Source organism: Notolepis coatsorum (assembly GCF_963971535.1).
Source record: "Notolepis coatsorum genome assembly, chromosome: 8".
Lineage (NCBI taxonomy): Eukaryota > Metazoa > Chordata > Actinopteri > Aulopiformes > Paralepididae > Notolepis > Notolepis coatsorum.
Window position 1 is genome coordinate 26,649,395 of NC_140172.1, and position 24,526 is coordinate 26,673,920.

At 42.5% G+C, this 24,526-nt stretch overlaps 1 protein-coding gene across 1 annotated transcript; it reads right to left on the bottom strand.

Moving 5' to 3' along the window:
* On the bottom strand, positions 1-23,978 carry eral1 (Era-like 12S mitochondrial rRNA chaperone 1). Its single transcript, XM_084320045.1, has 11 exons — positions 23,793-23,978; positions 22,299-22,451; positions 21,413-21,540; positions 20,188-20,265; positions 19,287-19,333; positions 19,112-19,173; positions 18,747-18,859; positions 15,218-15,517; positions 7,589-7,738; positions 4,967-5,047; positions 1-855 (listed from the first exon to the last, which is right to left on the bottom strand). Exons 1-11 carry the CDS (start codon positions 23,902-23,904, stop codon positions 733-735), a joined length of 1,347 nt encoding a protein of 448 aa, XP_084176171.1. The 5' UTR covers positions 23,905-23,978; the 3' UTR covers positions 1-732.
* Positions 23,979-24,526: the final 548 nt, after the last annotated feature.

Below are 24,526 nucleotides of genomic sequence, written 5' to 3' on the forward strand. Positions count from 1 at the left end.
TTTAAATAAAAAAGATTTAATAAAAAAAAGAGGCTAAAATGGCAGCTTAGGGGGCCCCATGGTGGCTTCAGGGGCCCTATGCAACCGCATAGTGCGCATATGGCAAGAACCGGCCCTGATCAGTCTCATCGTGCGTCTTGTCCACTTGTTCCACCGTTCTGTGAGAAACACGGTTCCACCTGCAGTCAGTCCACTGCAGAAATAAGTAAGGATGGCCGGAGGGCTGGGAAGTTATATACTGCATTCGTATACATCTAATTATACATAGAATAATTGCATATTGCAGCAGTATTATGGACTATTTCTGAGTCTCACTGTGACAATTTTGTTACCAAAAACATACACATCAAAAAGAAAAACCGAAAAGAAAAGAAAAACACTGTCAAATTAAAGAAATATACCGTTAAAATACAGTAATATGAATATGATGATATGATTATTTTATTATTCATAACCCCCTTGTTCATAGTGCCATGTCCGGCTGCGCTACTACGTGAGCTACGTCTCCCATCCTTTTTCCCCTCCAGAATTGTCCCACAGTATCTGTTTCCACCTTTCCAGGCTTTACCCCTTTCACTACCACACTACAGACGGTTAACCATCTGTAGTGTGGTTGTGAAAGGGTTAACCATTTGCCGTGTGGCAGTGAAAGGGTTAACCTTCTGTATTGTCACAGTGAAAGGGTAAAAGAAGTCATCGGTGCCTCTGTGTCCTCCGTGTTCTCTGTGTCCTTCAGTTCTTCATCTTGACGGTGAGCTTCAGTCTCACGTCCCTCAGAAACACCCTGCTCAGGTCTTCTCCCGCCTCGCCAGCCATCCGAGCCACCGTCTGACCAGCGGTGCCAATCACCATCTTCTACAGGGAAAAGACAAGACACACCACCATCTGTACCACCATCTGACCATCTTCTACAGGGAGAAGACAAAACACACCAACATCTGTACCACCCTCTGACCATCTTCTACAGGGAGAAGACAAGACACACCACCATCTGTACCACCATCTGACCATCTTCTACAGGGAGAAGACAAGACACACCACCATCTGTACCACCATCTGACCATCTTCTACAGGGAGAAGACAAAACACCCTAACATCTGTACCACCATCTGACCATCTTCTACAGGGAGAAGACAAAACACCCTAACATCTGTACCACCCTCTGACCATCTTCTACAGGGAGAAGACAAGACACACCACCATCTGTACCACCATCTGACCATCTTCTACAGGGAGAAGACAAAACACCCTAACATCTGTACCACCCTCTGACCATCTTCTACAGGGAGAAGACAAGACACACCACCATCTGTACCACCATCTGACCATCTTCTACAGGGAGAAGACAAAACACCCTAACATCTGTACCACCCTCTGACCATCTTCTACAGGGAGAAGACAAGACACACCACCCTCTGACCATCTTCTACAGGGAGAAGACAAAACACACCACCATCTGTACCACCCTCTGACCATCTTCTACAGGGAGAAGACAATACACACCAACATCTGTACCACCATCTGACCATCTTCTACAGGGAGAAGACAAAACACCCTAACATCTGTACCACCCTCTGACCATCTTCTACAGGGAGAAGACAAGACACACCACCATCTGTACCACCATCTGACCATCTTCTACAGGGAGAAGACAAAACACACCACCATCTGTACCACCCTCTGACCATCTTCTACAGGGAGAAGACAAAACACACCACCATCTGTACCACCCTCTGACCATCTTCTACAGGGAGAAGACAAAACACACCACCATCTGTACCACCCTCTGACCATCTTCTACAGGGAGAAGACAAAACACACCACCATCTGTACCACCATCTGACCATCTTCTACAGGGAGAAGACAAAACACACCACCATCTGTACCACCATCTGACCATCTTCTACAGGGAGAAGACAAGACACACCACCATCTGTACCACCATCTGACCATCTTCTACAGGGAGAAGACAAAACACACCACCATCTGTACCGTTTCCGTGTTGTGGTGGAAACAAGGAGTCTACGTTTTAAAGTGGAGTTGCGACACACGTAGCATTTAAAAGGTGCTATAAATAACATTCAGCCACTAGAGCGCCAGCATGTCATTTATCCAATCAGGTGCCTTCCACGTGGGGGAAATGGGAAGTAGGGAGGGGACACATGCATGCAACATGTAAACAAAAAAACACTTAGATGATAAATTCATTAATCAATAATGTTTTGGGAGGAAAAGCAATATTTTATTCCACACCTTTATAAAAGCTCTGTGGATGTATTATTATTACTCTATGTACAAATGTCATCTATAGCAGGGGTTCCCAAACTTTTCAGGCCAGGACCCAGAAAATAAGGCGTCAGAGCCGCAGCCCAATGCACATCGTCAGGCTTTTTTTTTGCCAGGCGACCGATTTTTTAAGCCAAATATCACTTCAATCCTATTAAGTTAGTTCAAGTTAGTTATTCATTTATATGTGCTATTTATGAGAGGGCTAACTTGTTGCAAAATAATAATGATAATAATAATAGCCTCATTAAAATACTATTGTTGCTTCGGTTGTTTGCAGCGTTTTATGTGCTTAATCTGTTATTTAGTTTGAAATGTTCGTTGAAATAAGTAGATTTTTCGTTTTTGTTTATTTATTAAGTTAATATAAAACCATATAGTCACATTTTAGAATACAATAGAATAGAATTTTAGAATACAACTAGAAACACTGTCCTGGCCTGCTTCTAAGTTCATTTTTTTTTTTTTTTTTTTTTTTTAATCATCTCGCGGCCCACCCGTGGCTGCTCGCGGCCCACCTTTGGGTCGCGACCCCGACTTTGGGAACCACTGATCTATAGCACCTTTAAATGTGGTTTTGGGGGGAAATAGTGAGAATTTATAAATAAATTAATATTGTGATTATACAAAAATGGAAACATCCAAATCCAAGGAAATAAATATAAAAAGAAAATAATAATAATAATAATAATAATAATAATAATAATAATAATAATAATAATAATAATAATAATAATAATAATAATAATAATAATAATAATAATAATAAAGAGTTAAAATAGGAATAGGTAAATGGATTTCATAGGGTCCTAAATACATCGTCATTTTCAATCCCACCAAGTTTAAATTTCTTGTTGCAACCAATCCATCGAGCGGGAGGCCTCGGCCACAGGGCTGAGTCACTGTTCCTGAGAGCTCTTTATTGATCCATCGAGCGGGAGGCCTCGGCCACAGGGCTGAGTCACTGTTCCTGAGAGCTCTTTATTCAGGGAACACTGTGTTGTTGCTGTTGATGTCCTTTCACATCACATTCACACATCAAATATGAAGGGTTTAGAGAGGCTGCAATTTTTTTTACACAATGTTATTGATGGGGGAGGAGGGGGGAGGGGTGGAAACTTAAGCTATGAGGGCAAATAATAAATAAATATTTGATGTACATTTTTATTTTCCTGGGGACTGACATCTTGATTAGAACGTAGAATTAGTTATTTTCACTCCAAGTCGCATTCGATTTGTCATGGCAGCGCCCAGTAAACGGACGGAGAAGTTGGACCATTTCAACAACTTCGGGATAAGTGTTTGACAACGTATAAAATGCTTCTGCGTAAGTCAAATAAAATGACCGTCACCAGGGAGATCTAAAGTTAACTTCAGTCTATGTTTCATTTGCCCAACTGTGATAGGAAGCAAGCAAAGTGTAGCGCCGCCGCCGGTACATAATATACAGCTGGGAACCAGGGACAGAAAAGTGAGCTTTTCAAATAGATCCAAGGAGGAAGCGCGCACACACATGTACTGCAAATGTACTCTCTCCAAATGACGGTACAACAGGAGTGTGGTAGTCAGAAATCTCACTGTATGATTTACAAGACATTACACGGACTCTGTCCTCCTCCCCTGGGAGAATTCATTAAAAAGAAGTGTGATCGTGGTCACAGGACTCGGTCGACCTCTAGAGGATTGCGAGGTGCAGCGCAGACTTTGGGTCAGAATGTCTCGTCAGTGCAGGAAGTATGTTGTGGAACAGTTTACCTACCACCATTCCAGAATGTCCAACTTTTACTACTTTTAAACTCAAAGTGAATTTTTTTTTCTAGAACACCAAGCATGTGACCATATATAGGACCTTTATGGTCTTGGTCCTTTTAGCTTTGTAGCCATGTATTTGTAAATGATTGTTCTTTTGTTTTAACATGTTTTTATATTGCTCTGTTTTTGTATTTTATTTGTTTTATGTTTGGGGACTGAGGATGAAAATGTGCACCCCTTGCTAAATCCTGTGTATTTACAGTGCATTATATGTATTGTCCATTAATACATGCTGTCCCTTCCAAATAAACTAATAAATAAACTAATAGCAGGACACGGGCCCGACAGAGACACCTTGGATGAACTACTATATCTATTATTGCCACATTGCCTACCAACAGTACGTTCCTGTGGCTCCTCCTCTAGATCTCACCCTGACTAGGTCCCCTCCATGTAAGGTGATACTCGGTCCAAGCTCAGGTTCACCATAATACAACAACAAGAAAGTGACAAATGAATCATTTGTCTATCAAGGTGCAGTGATGTGGAATGATATAAAAAATCTAACAGAAACATGTTCCACTTTAAATACATTTAAAAGCAAGCTTAAAAAAAGAACTTACAGATCCTGTAGCCTTTAGTATCCTTGTGTATTTGTGAGTAGTCTTTTTTCCATGTGTGTTTGCGCATAATGTGTGTGGGGGGAGGGGGGGGGGGTTCTGTGTAGTTATTCTATATAGGTTTAAGAGGGGGGGGGGATTGCTTATAAGCCCTTGGGCTTTTTGACCTTTCCTGCACATTTTAACTGTTCTTCTTTTACTTCTTTTATTCCAGAATGTATGTTTGTAAGTGCAAATAACAATATAAACAAATAAACAAAAGTGACAAATTAATGTAAAACGTGTCATGGAGATGCGAGTAGACTCACCATATGAGCTTCTTTCTTCACATACAGTTTCACAGCTATATCCAGCTCCCCGTTGTCCCTTTCTTGCCAGAGGTCAATGGACTGGAATGACAAAGACGTTACAAAGAGAAGACGTTAACAGTAGACACCGTATCTCTTCATGAAGCCCCGTTAACATCTGGAATAACTGATATGACCAGTGAGAGAGAGAGACAGTCATAGTTGGGAATGGACAGTAAGTACAGGTCAGATTTGGAGCGGGAAATATGTAGCCGTTTGTTCATTCATTCAAACTTTATTTAGATCCTTGGAGATTATTGATGGTGGACCACAACAACAACGAAATAACAAAAACAAAGATAAACCAGACAGTAAGACTAAGACACAAATATTAGCATTGACTAAAACAATTACATTCAAAATCATTAAGATGTCCCAGTGTCACCAGAGAGTCAATATTTAAAGTGCTTTGTAGTTTATTCCATGAGTCCAGACCACAACATCTAAAAGCAGTCTTCCAGAGTTAGGAAATTACCAGAGGAACATGTAGTGTGATCCAGTCCTGAGAGTGGGTTTGATACACTAACAGTGAAGTTGGTGGTGGCGGACGCTGTGACCTGCTGGGGCAGCGAACTGAGAGCGGGGGATGCAAACAGGCTGGATAAGCTGGTCAGGAAGGCCAGTAACGTGGTTGGGGTGGAGCTGGACTCTCTAGCGGTGGTGGCGGAGAGGAGGATCCTTGCTAAGCTCCATGCCATCAGAGACAACCCCTCCCACCCACTATACAGACTTGGCTGACAGGAGGAGCATGTTCAGTGCTAGACTAACACTCCCAAAATGTAGCACTGAACGGCACAGGAAGTCCTTCATTCCGACAGGCCATCAGACATTACAATGCATCTCTGTGCCTCACTGTATCACTGAGCACAGAGTGACAGTACCATCTTCCTGGACTTCTACTTTTAAAACAACATTGTCAATATTACACTTACTGTACACTTAATGTAGATCGCTGTATTTTTTACTGTATATTTATATTAGAATGTACATACATTATATAGGAAATGTGAATCCTGGACCGTATTTAATTTAATTTTATTATTATTATTTTATTCTTGTTTTGTGTTACGGACGGTGTCCTTATATCATTATGTATGCATGTATTATTATATTGTATGGGGTATTATATATATATATGTGTTATGTATGTAGGCAGGTTGTATTGTTTTTTTTTTGTCTCCCTCCTGTGTAACCTATCTATCTCTCAGGGTCAATCACCATCCCACTCCAAAGCAGCAGCAGCAGCAGCAGCAGCTGAGGCTCATCAGACTAATTGACCTCCACATCCCTTCATATATCCCTGTGTATGCAATGTTAGCCAGAGCCCGGTCGGTGTATGTTGGTAACTATCTGGTGGTGTTGTGTTAGGGCTCTCATTTGATTTGTGTTTGGGCTCATGTTTGTTACATGAGCCAGTTAAAGCTCTGTTGGGCTCGTATTTGTGAGCTAGTTAAAGCTCTGTGGGGCTCATGTTTGTTACATGAGCCAGTTACAGCTCTGTTGAGCTAACGATTGTGTGAGCTGGTCAAGGCTCTGGTGGTTTAGCCATTTATCATAGTATTGTACCTTATGTGATCCTGCCTGTTGTATATTTTTCTGTTACCCATAACCTGTATTGTGTATTTGTTAATTAACTCGTCACCCAGTTTATGGTGATTGTTTTTCTTGTTGCTAACCTTTTGTTTCGCACACAGGGACATTGAGGGCAGGAAGATACCCTGGGTCTACATTCTGCATCACGTAGGCGACCTACTGTTAAAGACGCCAGCTTTAGAGTGAGCACCACCACCTGTACTTTGGGGCGTCCGTGCCTGTAAAGGGGGGGGTGGGTTTTTGTTTCCTTTTGATATTTGATTTGGTGCTCACTGGTAGGTCCTCTTTGCTCTCTGTGTTGCTGATCCTTACTTGTGAAATAAATATTATTATTTTGCAATTTGTCTCTGGCGTTTTGTGTCACTGCACCCTCACCTACCCTGTCTGTGGCCTTGTGTTGCGTCTCCCCACGGGGGTACGTAACATTTTGTCTACCTAAATGTTTACTGTGAGCGATTTGTAGTGCCAAATTTCCTTCGGGATGATTAAAGTATTTCTATACTATTCTAAGTAATGTACAGTAAGCTGGCTAATGTAACTGGCCCACACAAGCACATCTGTCTGAATATACTGTATATCCTGAAGAGTTACCCGTGTCTGAGACTGTCCCCTCCCCCCAAATCAAGTTAGAACTAATCCAAAGTAAAAGAGAATTAATTAAATTCAGGGTGAGAGACAGAGCTACCGACAGGCACACAATTACGAAGGCAAAGGTATGTCACAAAGACGGACATCCTTTTGATTTGTAATGATGAATAAGCTCCTGTAGTTTTGTGCCTAATATACGATTTGATTAGTTTGGAGGAACTTGCACAGTTCCCGCCTCTGCTGTGTTGAGCACTCGGGTCAAGCCTAATGCACGCACAGAGAAGAAAAGGGTATGTATCTGCTTGTCTAACTCCAGGGTAGATGGCAAATAAGCGAATTTCCCCAAAAATGGGCATGTTCCTTTAACGATTGTTAGAACTTTGAACAAAAGAGCGACCCTACCTGTGTCATTGTGTAAGGCACTTCCGCGGGCAGATATTCCAGAAGCTTCTCTCTAACCATGTTGTTGCAGATCTCCTCAGGACTCTGGTCAGTCAGGACATCACTGTGGTACAGCCAGGGACCAGGCTTGGCTCCACCCACCAGGTACCTCTGGGAGAACAGAGAGGATTAAGCGAAATACCTCTCCCTTGTCAAGAAAATGCAATTCAAAGATGGGTAAACATGTTATTTCAGAATACCTATTCAATTATGTAAAAAAAAAGTGTAGCAAAAATGTACATTATGTACAGAATGGTCAGAAATGTTTTTAGAAACGTATTACAGTCAACTAGTTTCAAGATTTCAAGACATTTATTCACATACATACACGAGACATGTAGTGAAATGAAGGTTTTGATTGAGTGATTGAACATTTTATTAACAGATTGCAGAATGGGTACGATACAGTACAGCTCAATACACACAATTGTTAAGGGGATGCAGACCATAACATATATGACATACAGATAGACAGTACTGCTACATCTAGACATTTATGACATACCAGATCTACAAATATACAGTAGTTTGAGTACAAAAATAGTCTAAAAAGAGAGTATATACATTTGAGGGGGAAGAAACTGTACATTGGAGGAGGTTGGGTAGGTGGGGGGGAAACTGTACATTGGAGGAGGTTGGGTGGGTGGGGTGGGGTGGGGGTTGGGTAGGCGGGGAAACTGTACATTGGAGGGGGTTGGGTTTGGACATTTACAGGGGCCAGTTTCGAATTGCAGTCTCCCGTAGGTGCTCTTTTAGAGATGTTTTGAAGGTGGGTAGTGATTCACATTCCTTTACAGCTGTGGGTAGGGCGTTCCACATTGTTGTGGCATAATTGCGAAACGTGTTTAGTCCCTTGTTTGAGCCGAATCTGGGTTTAACATGATTTGTGGAGCTCCCTCAGGTGTTGTGATCGTGGTATTCACTGACCTTCAGGAAGTATTTTGACATGTACATGGGTACCTTAGTGGTGTAGGGTATCTTGTAGACCAGGCCCATTGCAAGTTGCATCTACTCTAAGCCATCCTAGGTTGTCAAAGTGGGCAGGGGTGAGGTGGGTTCTAGTAGTAAGGTCAAGCAGTAGTCTGACCAGTTTGTTTTGTGATGTTTGTAATTTTGTTTTTAGCGCCTTTGAGGTGCTTTGGTACCATGAGGTGCAAGCATAGTCATAGTACCCTTGAATGAGTGCTCCTGCCAGAGTCTTCAGGGTATTCTTGTTTACCAGAGAGGAGATCCGGTACAAGAATCTAGTTTGTTGGTTGACTTTTTTATTATTATATTGGATGTCATTTTGTCACAGGAAGGATTTGCCTCTAGTATGGAACCTAGGTATGTAATTTCATCTTTCCTTGTGACAATATTGTCACCCGCTGGTCTTGCCGAGTTTGTTTTTTTAACCGAAGAGAATGGACTCTGTTTTACCCAGGTAATGATAGTTTGTTATCAGCGAGCCAGGTGCAGATTCTGCCAAGTTCCGAGGTGAGGGTTTTTTCTTTTTTTTATGAATTAATTTTTTCCAGTTTTGAAACAACATAGACAATACACTTCAACATACAAAACTATAAAGACATAATATCAAAAAGAAATAAAAACAAAAAACAAATAGACAAAAATGAGAAAAAAGGGTCCACGGTCCATTCTATATTTAATTATTATTATATTTTTTTTACGATTCTTTTTTTTTGCGTTTATCGCTTTATTCTACTGGGCAGAACCGGTAGAGAGAGAGAGAGAGGTGAAACGGGAGACAGATTGGGGGGAAGACATTCGACAAATAACGACGGGTTTGGGAATCGAACCCGGGTCGGCCGTGCCACGACTCAGCGCGTTATGTGGTTCGCCACTGGGGCGCCCCTTGATATATTTACATTGTTTAATCACATTTCCATTTATTTTCTTGTTTCCTTTTCATTCTTCTGTGATGTCGTTCCTTTTCTTCCTATATTCCTCCCACTTTTCCCATTTTGACTAAAATGTCTCCTCTTGCAGCCTCAGCATATGTATGATTCTCTCCATTTCCTGTATCCCCTCTATTATCTCTGTCCATTGTTCCTTCGTCGGTGCTTCTACCCTGTACCACAGTTTAGTCAATGCTTTCTTGGCTGCTACTAATAGTATCTTAACACATTGGATGCCACGGACCAGGGGAGGAAACTAACTTTTTGGCTTACCAGCCAACTGGCGAGTAGATGATTTTTTTTACCAGCCAAACAGATTTTTTTACCAGCCAAAAATAAATCGCTAATTGTGATAATTACTTCTTTGTATGTCTTCGTCTAAATTGATTTTCAATCATAGTAATAATAATCACACCGTGTCTCTACTCTTTAAAATATTTATTAGCATAAAACATTAAGTGTCTCTACTCTCCACAATATTAGCATACAACATGTATTAATCACACTGTCTCTACTCTTCAAAATATTAGGATATCACATATTAACATGAAAGAGGGAACTATTCTGGACTGGGTTGGGCTGAACTGGGCCGTGAAAGATGCTGGGCTGGACTGGGTTGGGCTGAACTGGGCCGTGAAAGATGCTGGGCTGGACTGGGTTGGGCTGAACTAGGCAGTGAAAGATGCTGGGCTGGACTGGGTTGGGCTGAACTGGGCTGTGAAAGATGCTGGGCTGGACTGGGTTGGGCTGAACTAGGCAGTGAAAGATGCTGGGCTGGGTTGGGCTGAACTAGGCAGTGAAAGATGCTGGGCTGGGTTGGGCTGAACTAGGCAGTGAAAGATGCTGGGCTGGACTGGGCTGGTCTAGGTTGGACTGGGTTGGGCTAGTCTAGGTTGGGTTGGGCTAGTCTAGGTTGGGTTGGACTGGTCTAGGTTGGACTGGGTTGGGCTGGTCTAGGTTGGACTGGGTTGGGCTGGTCTAGGTTGGACTGGGTTGGGTTGGACTGGGTTGGGCTGGTCTAGGTTGGAACCGTTGGACTGGTTTGGGCTGGTCTAGGTTGGACTGGGCTGGGCAGTGAAAGAACCAAGCATTTCACTGTAATGTAATAGCTAAATAAAACAACTTTAACTTGACTTGTTACATTTGCAATCTGGTTGGATACCAAACGTATTCTGGTTGTACTGTACTTGTGCTGTATGATGACAATACATTGGAACCGAATCTCATGACAAGTTGACAACGCTAGGGGTTCAGCAGGTGTATTCTGAATGCCAAGTGTATGACAACATCACCGTTGTGAAGGGCATATGGGCGAGTGGTGATATGGGGGAAAACCCGGTAATAATAAAATGTCACTCGGCTGCATTTAAGCAAAGCCGCTCAGTATAGTCCACTATGTTGAATGCGCGTTATGGTAGCTTGATGCTAGGTAGCTAGCCGGCTAATGCTGGTTAGCCTCACGTCCACTTGTCATTCTCATCCGACTCGAAGGAGAACGTTGTGTGCTGTTGTTCGTCCCCATGTCAGACCGCACTGATATCCGAAAGCGACGACTCTACATGCAATTATTTTCATCCACAGTGTGTTTTTGTCTAAGTGTGTCTACGTTGTCAAGCCGGTGACAGGAGTTTGTAGGTCTGCGCGCAGTGATCTGTCCACTTCCCCTAGATGCGCGACATCTTCTAGAAAACGAGTGTTCATTGGAGGAGCTTAGAGCGCATCTGTACAACGATGATGTTCATTGGTTATGGTCGGATTATTATGATGCGCAAATGGGAGGAATCAAGGGGAGAGTCAGATTTCGGCTTGTGCCAGTGAGCGAATCAGCAGATTGCAGAATGATTTTTTTGTTTTGTTTTGTAATTACTAGTACTCGCCAGACTGGCGAGTGCTCTTCATGAATCACTCGCCAAACGTAAAAAATACTCGCATTTGGCGAGTAAAGTGGCCTAATTTCCTCCCCTGCCACGGACGCTTTTTGTCGTTAGTTCATGCCGACCTTTGAGTGCCCCCCGTTTGCCTTTTTTTTATTGGCGATTTGAATTCATATTTCATCAATCGAGCCTCGGGTTAGTGCTGCAGAGTCTCTCTGAGCTCAATTGGGAAGATACCGCCCCCATCATCTCTCCCTGTGTAACTGCACCCCATTACTTTAGATTGACGCAGGGGGAGTGGTCAGTTTCCTCATTTTACTTTTCCGTCGAGGCATCTGAAGAGACCAAGTGATCGCCGGCCATCAGAACAGCGACGATTATGTATTTACAGTACCAACACTGTAATCAATAAGCGTGATCGATATTTGGAATGGCGATCAGGAATTGGAATAATCTTTTTGGATAACATCTGATCTCAGGTAAGGAATTTATTTTACCAGTCTTAGGATAATCAGACCTGTTTTCACTGAGATATAAGCTTTTGCCCTATGCGTGTGTGTGCGCGGTGATTCCTGATGAGGAAATGAGAGAATCGATCTTTCAGCCCGCCTCTAAAGCATGCATAAGTACACATATACTATCGATAATCTAGCGTTTATTTGAAAACTATTCATAAATAGGCCGAAAAATTACAACGTTTTTGTGTATGCTAGAATATTCCAGTAAATGCCGTTTATCACGGAATCCATATATTTTCTTTGAAAACGAGGGCTTTTCAAAATGCTATAAAACGAAAATGAACCGATAAAAAAACAACCTGTTTCGACTATGTTGACTGCAAACAAGTAATTGATAAACGACAGGCAGATTAGACACATAGCCATAATTTAGGAGAGAGAATATGCGTTCAGAACGCTATCATTGAAGTGGGTGCTGGCATTAAATGTTAAATGGCTGGCACTCAAACTGTTAATCAAATATTTGTCTTCTCCCTGAATGTCTTTCTGTGACAAGTTCCCTAGGTATAGTACTAGACCTGTCTGGGGTATTTCATATCCTACTATTTCATTTATTATCTCTCCTATCTCTTCCCAATAGTTTCTTATTTTCTGACATTCCCAGAATATGTGTGTGGTTCGCTACTTCTTGCCCACATTTTCTCCAACATGGCTTTTGTGTTGGCATGTAATTGCCCTGTATTTCTGGTGTTATAAAGAATCTAATTATGTTTTCCCACCCAAACTCCCCCCATATCCTTGATCCTGTGGTTGATTGTTGTATCTTACATGTGTTATACCATTCCTCCTCTGTTATCTCTATTTCTAATTCTTGCTCCCACTTTTCTTTTATATACAAGGTTGTAATTTCCTTACTGTCCATTATTGCCTGATATAGTGCTGATATAACCCTCCCCTTCCTTCCTTCATATGATTTTACCATTATCTTAATTACCCCATTCTGTTCTTTGTCTCTGTCTTGTTTTATTTCTTTGTTATAGTCATCTCTAATCTGTAAATATCTAAAGTGGTCTCTATTCTCTAGTCCGAATCTTTCTTTCAATTTTTGTAGAGTCTGCATCTCCCCTCCTTCTATCATTGTACATATTGCTGTTATCCCCCCCCCCCCCCCCCGTTCCCATCTTTTGAACCCATGGTCGTCTATCCCTGGTTTGAATTTGTTGTCGTGTGTTATCCATCTCAGTATCTTGGATTCTTTTTCTAGCTTGTATTTCTTTACTATTGTGTTCCATATGTTTATAGTGAATTTGGTAATTGGGTCTAGTAGTTGTTCCTGTCTTCTGAACAGCTCCCTATCTCCTATTAGTGCCTGCACTTTGAATCCCTCTGTTTTGGTTTCTATATCTTTCCATTTGGCTTCATAATTCACATTGCACCAGCATGCTACTGTCCTAAGCTGTGCTGCATAGTAATAGCTTTCTAAACTGGGTACTGCCACTCCTCCTTTCTCCTTTGGTAGTTGTAGAGTCACATATCTGATCCTTGGTCTTCCCCCCCCCCCAAATGAATCTTGATATCTATCTATCCCATTCCCAATCCCTGAATTGTTTTTGTGGTATTAATATAGGTAAAGACTGAAATAATGGTATAATGGTATAATAACCTTGGTAATATGTTCATCTTAATGATTTCGATCCTTGAGCTGAAATCTAGGGGCATTACTGTCTATCTTTCTAGGTCTCTCTTGATTTTCTGATTAATCTGTGTACCGAGGGTTTTTTCAACCTGTAACTTGTTCTTGTCAGAGACCAGCAGGGCTGAGTCGTCCGCGAACAGGAACAAGTTGCAGTCACAAGCTGATGACATGTAATTTGCATAAATTAGGAACAGTAACGGTCCTAGTATGCTTCCTTGTGGAACACCACAGCTCACTGGGAGGGGGGGGATAGAGTACCGTTTACCTGTTCTCTCCCCTCCAGGTAGGATTGCATCCAGCTCACTGATGGACTATCAACAACAATTGCTTTTAGCTTGTCAATCAGAATGGAGTGATAGTGGCGGTTAGGTGGCGTAGCGGAGATTGCGTTCGTCACCAACCCCGGAGCTGTGAGCTGGATTCGCCTGTTCGAATCCAGCTCACAGCTCCGGGGTTGTCACCAGCTTGGCTGGCCGTTCACACTAATACAATTGGCTGTATTAGAGGGTGGGAGAAGCTGGCGGGGTGGGTCCGGGTCGTTGTAAACAGCGACTCCTACAGTTCGGTCGGGGCGCCTGCTAAGCGCGGATAGGACCTGAGTGGGATAGTGTGATCCTTCCACACGCTACGCCCTCTCAGGGAGGATCCGCGCTGCCAAGTGAAAAGAAGCGGTTGATTGGCTGGACGTGTGTCGGAGGAAGCATGTGATAGCCTCCACTCTCCCAGATGATCTGACTGTGGGGGGTAAGTGCGCAGCGACCAGGAAGGGGATTGGGAATTGGCATACGACTAACATTGGGATGGGAGAAAATCGGAGGAAAATGGAGGGGGAAAAAGACAAAAAAAAAAATAAAAATAAAAGAATGGAGTGATAGTGTCGAAGGCCTTTTGTAGGTCCAGCATGACCATGCCGCAGTATTTGCCCGCGTCCACCTCTTGTTTGATGTGGTCGTTCAAATAGAGAAGGCAGATGTGTCAGTGGAGTGGGATGTTCTGAAACCAGATTGGAATTCGTAGATTCAATTTTTTTTCCGCAAGGTACTTTTCGACCAGTTCGACAATTTTTTCCATGACTTTCGAGATGGACGAGTGCAGGGGGGTTATTCTTGCAATTTTGAAGTCTTTGGGTACGTGTCCCTGTTTTATGGAGAGGTTTATTATGTGTGTGATGACTGGGGTGATGGCGGCTGCTGAGTCTCTGAGGAATTTGGAGGGGATATTGTCATGGCCAGTGGCCTTGTTAGGTTGGAGGGCGCTCAGTTTTTTGTGTACCTCAGCTGTTGTTACCATTTCTAGTTTGAAATAGTCTTTGCGGACCCCTAGGTTATTGTAGTAGGCTAGGATGTGTTCTACCCCAAAATGCCCTGAGTGGGAGGGTAGTTTATTTACCAGTGTTGTGGACATGCCTGCCTTGATTGTGCAAAAAAATACAAATAATAATAGAATAATAGAATAGATAATAGATAGACATGATAAAAGGTACTAAGATAAAAATACTATACAATGCTAAGCTTACGAATGAAAGGTAATGAGTCCTATATACAATACTATACAATAAATGCTATAGTAGTGAATATAGGACTCATTACCTTTCATTCGTAAGCTTAGCATTCTATAGTATTTTATCTTAGTACCTTTTATCTTGTGAACAACAGTGGAACATGTACCTTGAGCGTCTCCACATCCTCGCTGTCCACCGAGGAGAGCATGAAGACGTCTTTGAAGCCAGGCCAGCCATGCTGGTTCCTCAGCGTCCTCAGCTGCTCCTTCCTCGGGTCGGAAGGGGCTTCACCCCCAGGCCCCGTGTCCCCAGGCAGCTCCAGAGGTCCCTCGTCCCTGACCGCCGTCTTTTCAGCGCCAGCAGGTTTGATCACAGGCCTGACCTGCATCCTGCGCCCGTTCACCACTCCGGCCGTCAACTGCTCTGTGATATCCAGCAACCTGTTCTTGCTTTTCAGCAAGTCGACCTGTTAATATACAGGAGATTTGGAAAAGATCAGAGAAAGATCAGCGGAACCCAGCGCACTTCAACCCTAGCACACGTCAACCCTAGTGCGCTTCAACCCTAGTGCGCTTCAACCCTAGTGCGCTTCAACCCTAGCACACGTCAACCCTAGTGCGCTTCAACCCTAGCATACGTCAACCCTAGTGCACTTCAACCCTAGCATACGTCAACCCTAGTGCGCTTTAACCCTAGTGCGCTTCAACCTTAGCGTGCTTCAAAACCTAGCGCACTTCAACCCTAGCACACGTCAACCCTAGTGTGCTTCAACCCTAGCATACGTCAACCATAGTGCACTTCAACCTTAGCGTGCTTCAACCCTAGCACACTTCAACCCTAGCTCACTTCAACCCTAGTGCGCTTCAACCTTAGCGTGCTTCAAAACCTAGCGCACTTCAACCCTAGTGCACTTCAACCCTAGCGTGCTTCAAACCTAGCGTGCTTAAACCCTAGCTCACTAGTGCGCTTCAACCCTAGCACACTTCAACCTTAGTGCGCTTCAACCTTAGCATGCTTCAACCCTAGCACACTTCAACCCTGCTTGAGCTAGTCCACCTAGAAGTTACCTGGCAAGGAAAATAAAGGGATATTCTTCATGCCTGTATATAGAGATTGTAAGGGAGAGGGCATATTAATTGGTGGAAATGTTTCCTAATTAATTAATTAATTAAAATAAAGATACAAACAAATAAATACATGAATAAATACATGAATTAATTAAAATGAGGAATAGCTACTGAGAAATTACTGTAGTGGGTCATTTAGTGGACATTTTGAGAGCATGTTTTGGCTTTGTAAAATTATTCTCATTGACCGCCGTTCTAGCACTGCCACGCTTTAAAATATAGGAGTGCGTCACCTTGTTTTAGAGCTTTATTCTATATTATAGCTATGGATACAATACTATGGCCCATTTGACATCACATATCTATCGTTCAATATGTGAAAAATAATAAATGTTTCCATCCATACGTTCCCGTGTTATACCGTGGTGAATATAAGGTTGCTTTCACACTAGAGCTGTTTGGTCCGGACTATCGGACCAGAATTCGATAGTCCGCTTTTTTGGGTTTGTGTGAATGTGCGTCGAACTCGGTCCGCGGACCAAACACGCAAACTCTGGTCCGCCAAAAAACATAGGTCTCGGTTCGCTTCATCGGACCAAATGCGGCCCAAACGTAGGAAGTCACCTGATAAACTATGCATCTTGGGTATATTATTATTATTACCGCGGCGCAGCATTCACTGCAAAACAAGCACACTGCATCTATCTATCTATCTATCTATCTATCTATCTATCTATCTATCTATCTATGCATATTGGGGTAGAAGGAAGAAAAAAACAATGCTTATTATTATTACCGCGGCATTTACTGCAAAACAAGCACACTGCATCCATCTATCTATCTATCTATCTATCTATCTATCTATCTATCTATCTATATATCTAACTGTGCATCTTGGGGTAGAAGGAAGAAAAAAACACTGCTGCTTATTATTATTATTATTACTACCGCGGCGCGCAGCATTTACTGCAAAACAAGCACACTGCATCTATCTATCTATCTATCTATCTATCTATCTATCTATCTAACTGTGCATCTTGGGGTAGAAGGAAGAAAAAAACACAGCTGCTTATTATTATTATTATTACCGCGGTGCGCGGCATTTACTGCAAAACAAGCACACCGTGTAAACATGTCTAGTGGACAGACTTGGGCAAAGTGAAAGCCCTGATCGACATATGGGCAGAAGACCAAATAAAACAGCTGCTTGTGGGCACTCACAAAAACAACGAGGTGTACAAGTTGTTTAGCGAGGATGGCGGTAATGGGTTATAATCGAACGATGGATCAATGCCACGCCTCTGCTACTATCACGCTTCACGCAGTTTGTGTTGACGCGCATTTCACTTCCTGAGGGGGAGGGATTTCCACTCTCCATTGTGTCCAATAGACGAGAGTCCTTTTCGACCGCGTGACATTGTTCAGATAGTTTGGTGCCCCTGACAAATTGCTGTGTGAATGCAGACGAACCAAATGATGAATGCAACAATGTTGCAACTTCACCACCAGAACCGCACAGAGTCCACCAAAACTATATGTGAAAGCACCCTAAGTATCATTATAGCGTGGTCTGGGGTAATTCCCGAAAGGCTGAGTAATAGGCTTATATGTCAATTCTACTATAAACGTTGCCGTTTCTTGCCTGTACACGCTATTATTCCCAAATCAAATCTATATCATACGTATTATGTTCCATCATGAATGCATGAAGGGGGGGGGGGGGGGGGGTAGTTTCTGATAATTTGATTGGCAGTAACGGCATTCGTATTGAACACTAAAAACTCTTATCAGCCCGATCGGTATAAAAGCATTGCACGATCAAGCAAAAATTTACGTCAGATAGTCCTTACCTGTGATCGGGAGTATTCCAAAAATAATATTCCAATTGTTTGATCGCCATCTGGTACATCCGATGTCCATTTGGTCCACAGCATAACCCACCACAACATATGGATCGGGATATTTGACGCGCTTCAATGGAACCGGGAGAAACGCTCCATTCGCCCGACAAGGAAAAGTGAGACCGGAAACATTTGGCCTTTACAGAGGCCAAGATACAAGGTGTCAAAGGGTGCTCGATACCGCTGTCTAGCTGGATGCGGCCGGTATTGCACTTTGGCGATCTCAGACTCATTCCCTATGGTAACACCGAGGTCCCCGGATGAATAATGAATAAATCAAATAACGTATATATACGTGGTTGGCGTTCAACATTGTCGGCCAAACACGTATATAAACGTTGTTGGCGGGGATTGAGTTAAAGGTAGAATATGTAATGCTGTTAAACAGCGATCTCATTGTTTACTTTGTGTTTGGTCTGAGGTGTGGGTTGGGGTTCAGTAGTGAGTTTCTCCAGACCACTCTCAACAGAGCCTGAGGTGTGGCCTGCGATAGCAACCCACCCGCCTTATCCCCACTCAACTCCAACCCTCACATCAGACCAAAACAAAACATGTGAACAAAGTGCAATACCAAGCGGGGCTCTTTTGCCTAGAGGTCGCGCTGTTTGACGGCATTACAGAGTCTACCTTTAAAATGGTGACAATCAACCCTTGTGAGGAAATGCTGGAAGACAATACATTATGGTACATATGGTACAGCGTGGCCTATTGTGCTGGGAAATAGTACCTTGTTGAGGATCAGGACTGCCGGGACGTCGGGGTGCTGAGCGAGACATTTGAGCACCTCAAAGTCCAGCTTGTTACATGTCCACTTGTCCGACACGTCCACCATGACCACCACTGTGAATTAACACATATATACCGTAATATATTAAAAAATAAATAAAAATCCCAACGAGAGCTTATAAAGGGAATATTATTCCCTTTATAAGCTCTTGTTGCGATTATTATAATATTTTTTCAAGTGAGCCCTAACCAAGAGAGCAGCATACCTAAAACATGAAAAACAAATACAACATTTACAATGTTAAAAAGACAACCGTAGCAACATGTTTTCCCAGTAAGTTGCTAACAGTTGAGATGATATCTTACTCAGGTCTGCTTCCTTGACTGCGGTCCAGGGGTCCAGCAGCAAGGACTTCTCCAGCTGGTGTCTGTGAACGAGACAAGAGGCCTTTACTGGTAGATTCCCTCATTTATAACCTCGCTGGAAAAACTAACTAGTGCTCCCTATATTTCCAATGACACCAATGACCTAAGAAATCACCTTTTGACTTTTCCTGGAGTGGTGAATCCCGGAGTGTCTAGTAGAATCTAAACACACAGAGAAACAGGAGTGAGCTTGGTTCTATTCATAATATTTTAGAAGAGATATGAGAAATTATCAATAATAATAATAATAATAATAATAATAATAATAAACTGTATTTATTTGATTTACAAAGCACTTTACATAGAGAGTATAGTTAAACACTGGAGTTACATGGAAGACATTATAGAAAAGAACATAAAGAATAGATGCGGGAAACATTATGGGAAAAAATTTACTTACTGTCTTCTCCAGAGTCAGACAAGAAGATAGATACCAATTTCTTCTCTGTGCGTTCAGTAGAAAGCTATCCGGCTGCGAGCTAGCCTAGCTTACCACAAATGAATGGAAGTGGATACGGACCAGCTAGCCTAGCTTAAAACTCCAGGACAGGTGTTTATGGCCAACGGCTAGGCTAGCTGGTTCATATCCGCTTCCGTTCAACTGTGCTAAACTATGCTAGCTTGCAGACGGATACCGGTAGCTTTGTAATTGGTATCCATCTTCTCGTCCGACTCTGGAGAAGACGGTGAGCTTATTTCCCATAATGTTGCCGTGTTCCTTTAACCCTTTCACTGCCACACACTACCAAACGGTTAACCCTTTCACTGTGACAATACAGAAGGTTAACCCTTTCACTGCCACACTACAGAAGGTTAACCCTTTACTATCACACTACCGACGGCAACCGTCGGTAGTGTGATAGTAAAGGGTTAACCTTCTGTAGTGTGGCAGTGAAAGGGTTAAAGAGATGATACTAATTTGAGAAAACCTTCGTTCCTCTGGCGGGTCTTTCCACAGACTAGGGGCCGTAGAGGGGAGAAGCTCAGGTACCTTGAGACTGCGAAGCGGCACTTACTATCTGTGTGTCGTCTTCCGTGAGAACACCCAGGGCCCGTGACCTCGTAGTATGTACTTTCTTGGACGCAGCAAACACCTGAGACAAGAGAGATGGCAATACATTTCGGTGCTATAATGCCGTTATCCAAAGAATCATACAGTGTCACGAATCCAATTTTTATGTTCTTTTACCAGTTTTATTTATTCTATGAAATTCCCAGGGCTTTCCCTAAACGAGGGTATAGGGGCGCAGCGCCACTATGACAACGCGCCATCTGTTAAACATTTATTTTAATTTACTTAAATAAAAAAACAATAAAAAATAAAAAAGCTTTTTTGCAGTGAAAGCTTGGGGCGTTTGGATTCGATCCCACTGTCTCTGCGGTGGTAGTCAGACGCTTAGTCCGCTGCGCTACCCGGCCGCCTCCATTAAAATTATTCTTGATGAGGACCATGGGCATTGCTCTTTACAATTATTTTTATAAATAAATAAAACATTTAAAAGCCTTGTCAAAAAAGGGCACTTTGGTCATCAGGGGATTAAGTGTTTGGGCACCCAAAGCCCCCCCCCCCCCCCCCCCCCCCCTGCACGTGCCTGACTACATTGGAATAAGCACATAATTTAGTGGTCGAGTCTATGAGGTCCTCATAGCCGGACTGTGTTAGATACAGTCCTCATTCTATTGAGTCTCACACAATGCATCGTTAAGCGAGGTGAAGTACCTTTCTATTGAGTCTCACACAATGCATCGTTAAGCAAGTTTCAAGTTTCTTTAATATTTGTCATACAGAAGTACAGAATACTTTTATACAAAATGCTTCTTACTGTTACGCTCCAGAGACTGTGCAAGACAAGATAAGTATGAAATAAAATAACATAGTAAAATTAGAAGTAAAAAAATGAGGTCACAGTGTTCAGTTTAGACATATGTACAATGTTCGATGCAGAATAGACGTAGTTACCATACAATATACAATACTGTGCAGTGTACTAATATACAATACTATATAGTGCAAGGCAGAAATGGGACGAGGTGCAATTTAGGTACAATTCACAGTAGGTGTACGAGTTGTAGTGCAAATCCTTTATCAATAAATATAAAGTGTAAAGTGTGTTTGTGTGATCTAAAGTGTGGAGAGTGGGTGCTGCAGTGTGTTGTTTGTTTGAGTGCGTGTGGGTGTGTGTGCTGTGTGCATTTGATGGTTGTTGCATAGTGTTTATTGTTCGTTGCGAGGTGAAGTACCTTTCTACCGAGCAGCTGGTTGGACAAGGTGGACTTCCCTACGTTTGGGGCTCCGACGATGGCCACTTTTAAAACCCTGGGGTTCTCAGGCTCATCTGGGTGTTTCCCAAGCAGAGACAACTGTTCACCTGAAATGACGAAAAAGGACATGCAAATGATATGAATCACTAGGGATAAGAGTCAATGTTGTATATACGAAAATAGACACACGAGGAAACACAAGTGACTTTGTCAGGCTTGCGGCAGATTCATTATTGGACATAAATGTGCAGTAGTTTGGTATATAGAGATTGTTAAAGGAACACGCCAACATTATGGGAAATGGCTGCGCTTACTTACTGTCTTTGCCAGAGTCCGACAAAAAGATAGATACCAATTTCCTAGGATATCTTTCTACTGAACGCACAAAGAGGAAACTGGTATCATCTTGTCCGACTCTGGAGAAAGACAAGTGCATTTCCCACAACATTACATTTACATTTAGTAATTTAGCTGAACGCTTTTATCCAAAGAGACTTACAAGTTTTGTACGACAAGTCAGCAGGAAGGGTACAACTCTATCAGCTGAGTAACAATGTTCATCAAAGTGTTCAAACTTGAGTGCTGCAGTGTCGAGTGTATGTTAGTATATTATGTATGTATATACATTTATGTATATATATTATGTATGTTAGTTAGTATATATAATATGTTAGTATATAATCAATCAATTAGTATATTAGGAAGAGTGCATGAAAGTAGAGGATAGTAAGAAGATTAGTGTTGTTGTTGCCGTGTTCCTTTAACAAGCTCTATATACCAAACTACTGTGTCTTAACAGACATTTATTTCCAGGAATGAATCTGCCACAAGCTAGACGGCTGTTAAGAGGCGGTCGTTTCATTACCACTGTCGTGGGGAACGGAGGCTGAGCACGAGCTGTCATCTGCCTCCACCGCTCTGCTGCCCCTCAGTCTGTTCAGGAAGGCGTCCGATGTAATGAAACAGGCGGGAGTGAAGCTGACCCCGTGTCTGCTGCGGGCTGCGACAGCACCACCCTCTGGAGAAACACAGTACTTTACTTTACTTTATTTATAGACAATGTGCATTTATTACATTAATCATTGTCACATGAAAACATGAAATACAAACAGTGCAAGACTTCAAAATATAATTACATACACGTAAAATGCCACACACAACATGCACAGGACACACAGCATAAACAGTGCAAGATTTCAAAATACATACACGTAGAAATGCAACATGCACACATACAAGACATACATGACATACTGGTAGTACTGTTACATTTGTGACATATACGATATGCAAATATACAGTACTGTTACCCAGAGATCCTAACAGAAAATATATACATATGATGGGGAGGAGACTGTACATTAGGAGGGGGTGGGTGGGTGGGAGAGAAATATACATACGGTGGGGAGAAAATATATACATGTATGATGGGGAGGAGACTGTACATTAGGAGGGGGTGGGTGGGAGAGAAATATACATACGGTGGGAAGAAAATATATACATATGGTGGGGAGGAGACTGTACATTAGGAGGGGGTGGGGGGGGGTTGAACATTTACGGTGGCCAGTTTCGAATTGCAGCCTCCCGTAGGTGCTTTTTAAGAGCGGTTTTGAATGTGGGTAGGGATTCACATTCCTTTACAGCTTTGGGTAGGGCGTTCCACATTGATGTGGCATAATTGCTAAATGTGTTTTGTCCCTTGTTTGAGCCGAATCTGGGTTTAACATGATTTGTGGAGCTCCCTCTGGTGTTGTGGTCGTGGTATTCACTGACCTTTGGGAAGTATTTTGACATGTACATGGGTACCTTGGTCGTGTAGTGTATCTTGTAGACCAGGCCCATTGCAAGTTGCTGTACTCTGTCGTCTACTCTAAGCCATCCTAGGTTGTCAAAGTGGGCAGGGGTGAGGTGGGTTCTAGGAGTAAGGTCAAGTAGAAGTCTGACCAGTTTGTTTTGAGATGTTTGTAATCTTGTTTTTAGCGCCTTTGAGGTGCTTTGGTACCATGAGGTGCAAGCATAGTCGTAGTACCCTTGAATGAGTGCTCCTGCCAGAGTCTTCGGTGTATTCTTGTTTAAGATCCGGTACAGGAATCTAGTTCGTTGGTTGACTTTTTTGATTACATTGGATGCCATTTTGTCACAGGAGGTGGTGGTAACTAGTTGGTTTTGAAAGTCAGGACCAATGCAATGAGATTTTCAAATTGACAAAATCAATCAAGAACAACGTGATCGTGGTGCATCATGTCACGGTTTTGAGAATCACAATAGGCCAATACAATAAAACAACAGGTCTACATCTCAGCTGTCATCAGGAGGACAGGTAGGTAACTAGCTGCTGATAGTGAAAATAATAACTGACCCCTTCTGAGAAACGGCGACGTGCTTTCATGTCGTGCAGAATTCACGATCAACACTTTGGAGACGTGGGTCGATGATTTTCTGATTATCCAGTTGCACACGCGGAAAGCCATGGTTGACTTTCTTTCATGAATGCTGTGACACACGCTTGTTTATTTTTCACATCGCCAACACGGCGCAGACATATTGGTATCAGACCAAAGAGATACTTCTTTCACCAACAAGAGCGTCTGCGGTGAGACATTTGGTCGAAGCTCGGGCTATACTGCCCTCTAGTGGTCAATAAGGAAATCGCTCCATTTCAATAGTCTCTGCATGTGTGCAGTACAAGGTGGAGTTATTTCCACCCCATTTGAGGTTCCTTTGCCAGCCAGTAGCACTACTAAGTTCATCTCATCATAATGCACCGTCCGTGATGACTCATAACAGGTAACATGGATAGCATCATAGCAAAGTAAATGTTCTATGTCCTACCCAACCTCCTCCAATGTACAGTTTCTACGTCAAATGTATATACTCTCTTTTCTAGACTATTTTTGTATCACAAACAGTACTGCAAATCTGGTATGTCATAAATGTATAGATGTAGCAGTACTGTCTATCTGTATGTCGTGTATGTCATGGTATGATGAATTGAAAATGGGGGACCCTGATGTAAACAAGACGAAAGTCTTTCTCTGGTCTGACTCTGCATCCCCTTAACAATTGTATGCATTGAGCTGTACTGTACTGTAC

Bases quoted from the DNA above. Each gene is read 5' to 3' on its own strand.
- eral1 (XM_084320045.1), bottom strand. From the start codon at position 23,904: ATGGCTTTCCGCGTGTGCAACTGGATAATCAGAAAATCATCGACCCAC. The intron at 21,541-22,298 runs GTAATGAAACGA...TCGTCATTTCAG, and splicing joins CTCCGTTCCCCACGACAGTG to GTGAACAGTTGTCTCTGCTT. The intron at 19,174-19,286 runs GTGATTTCTTAG...TCTCGTTCACAG, and splicing joins ACTCCAGGAAAAGTCAAAAG to ACACCAGCTGGAGAAGTCCT.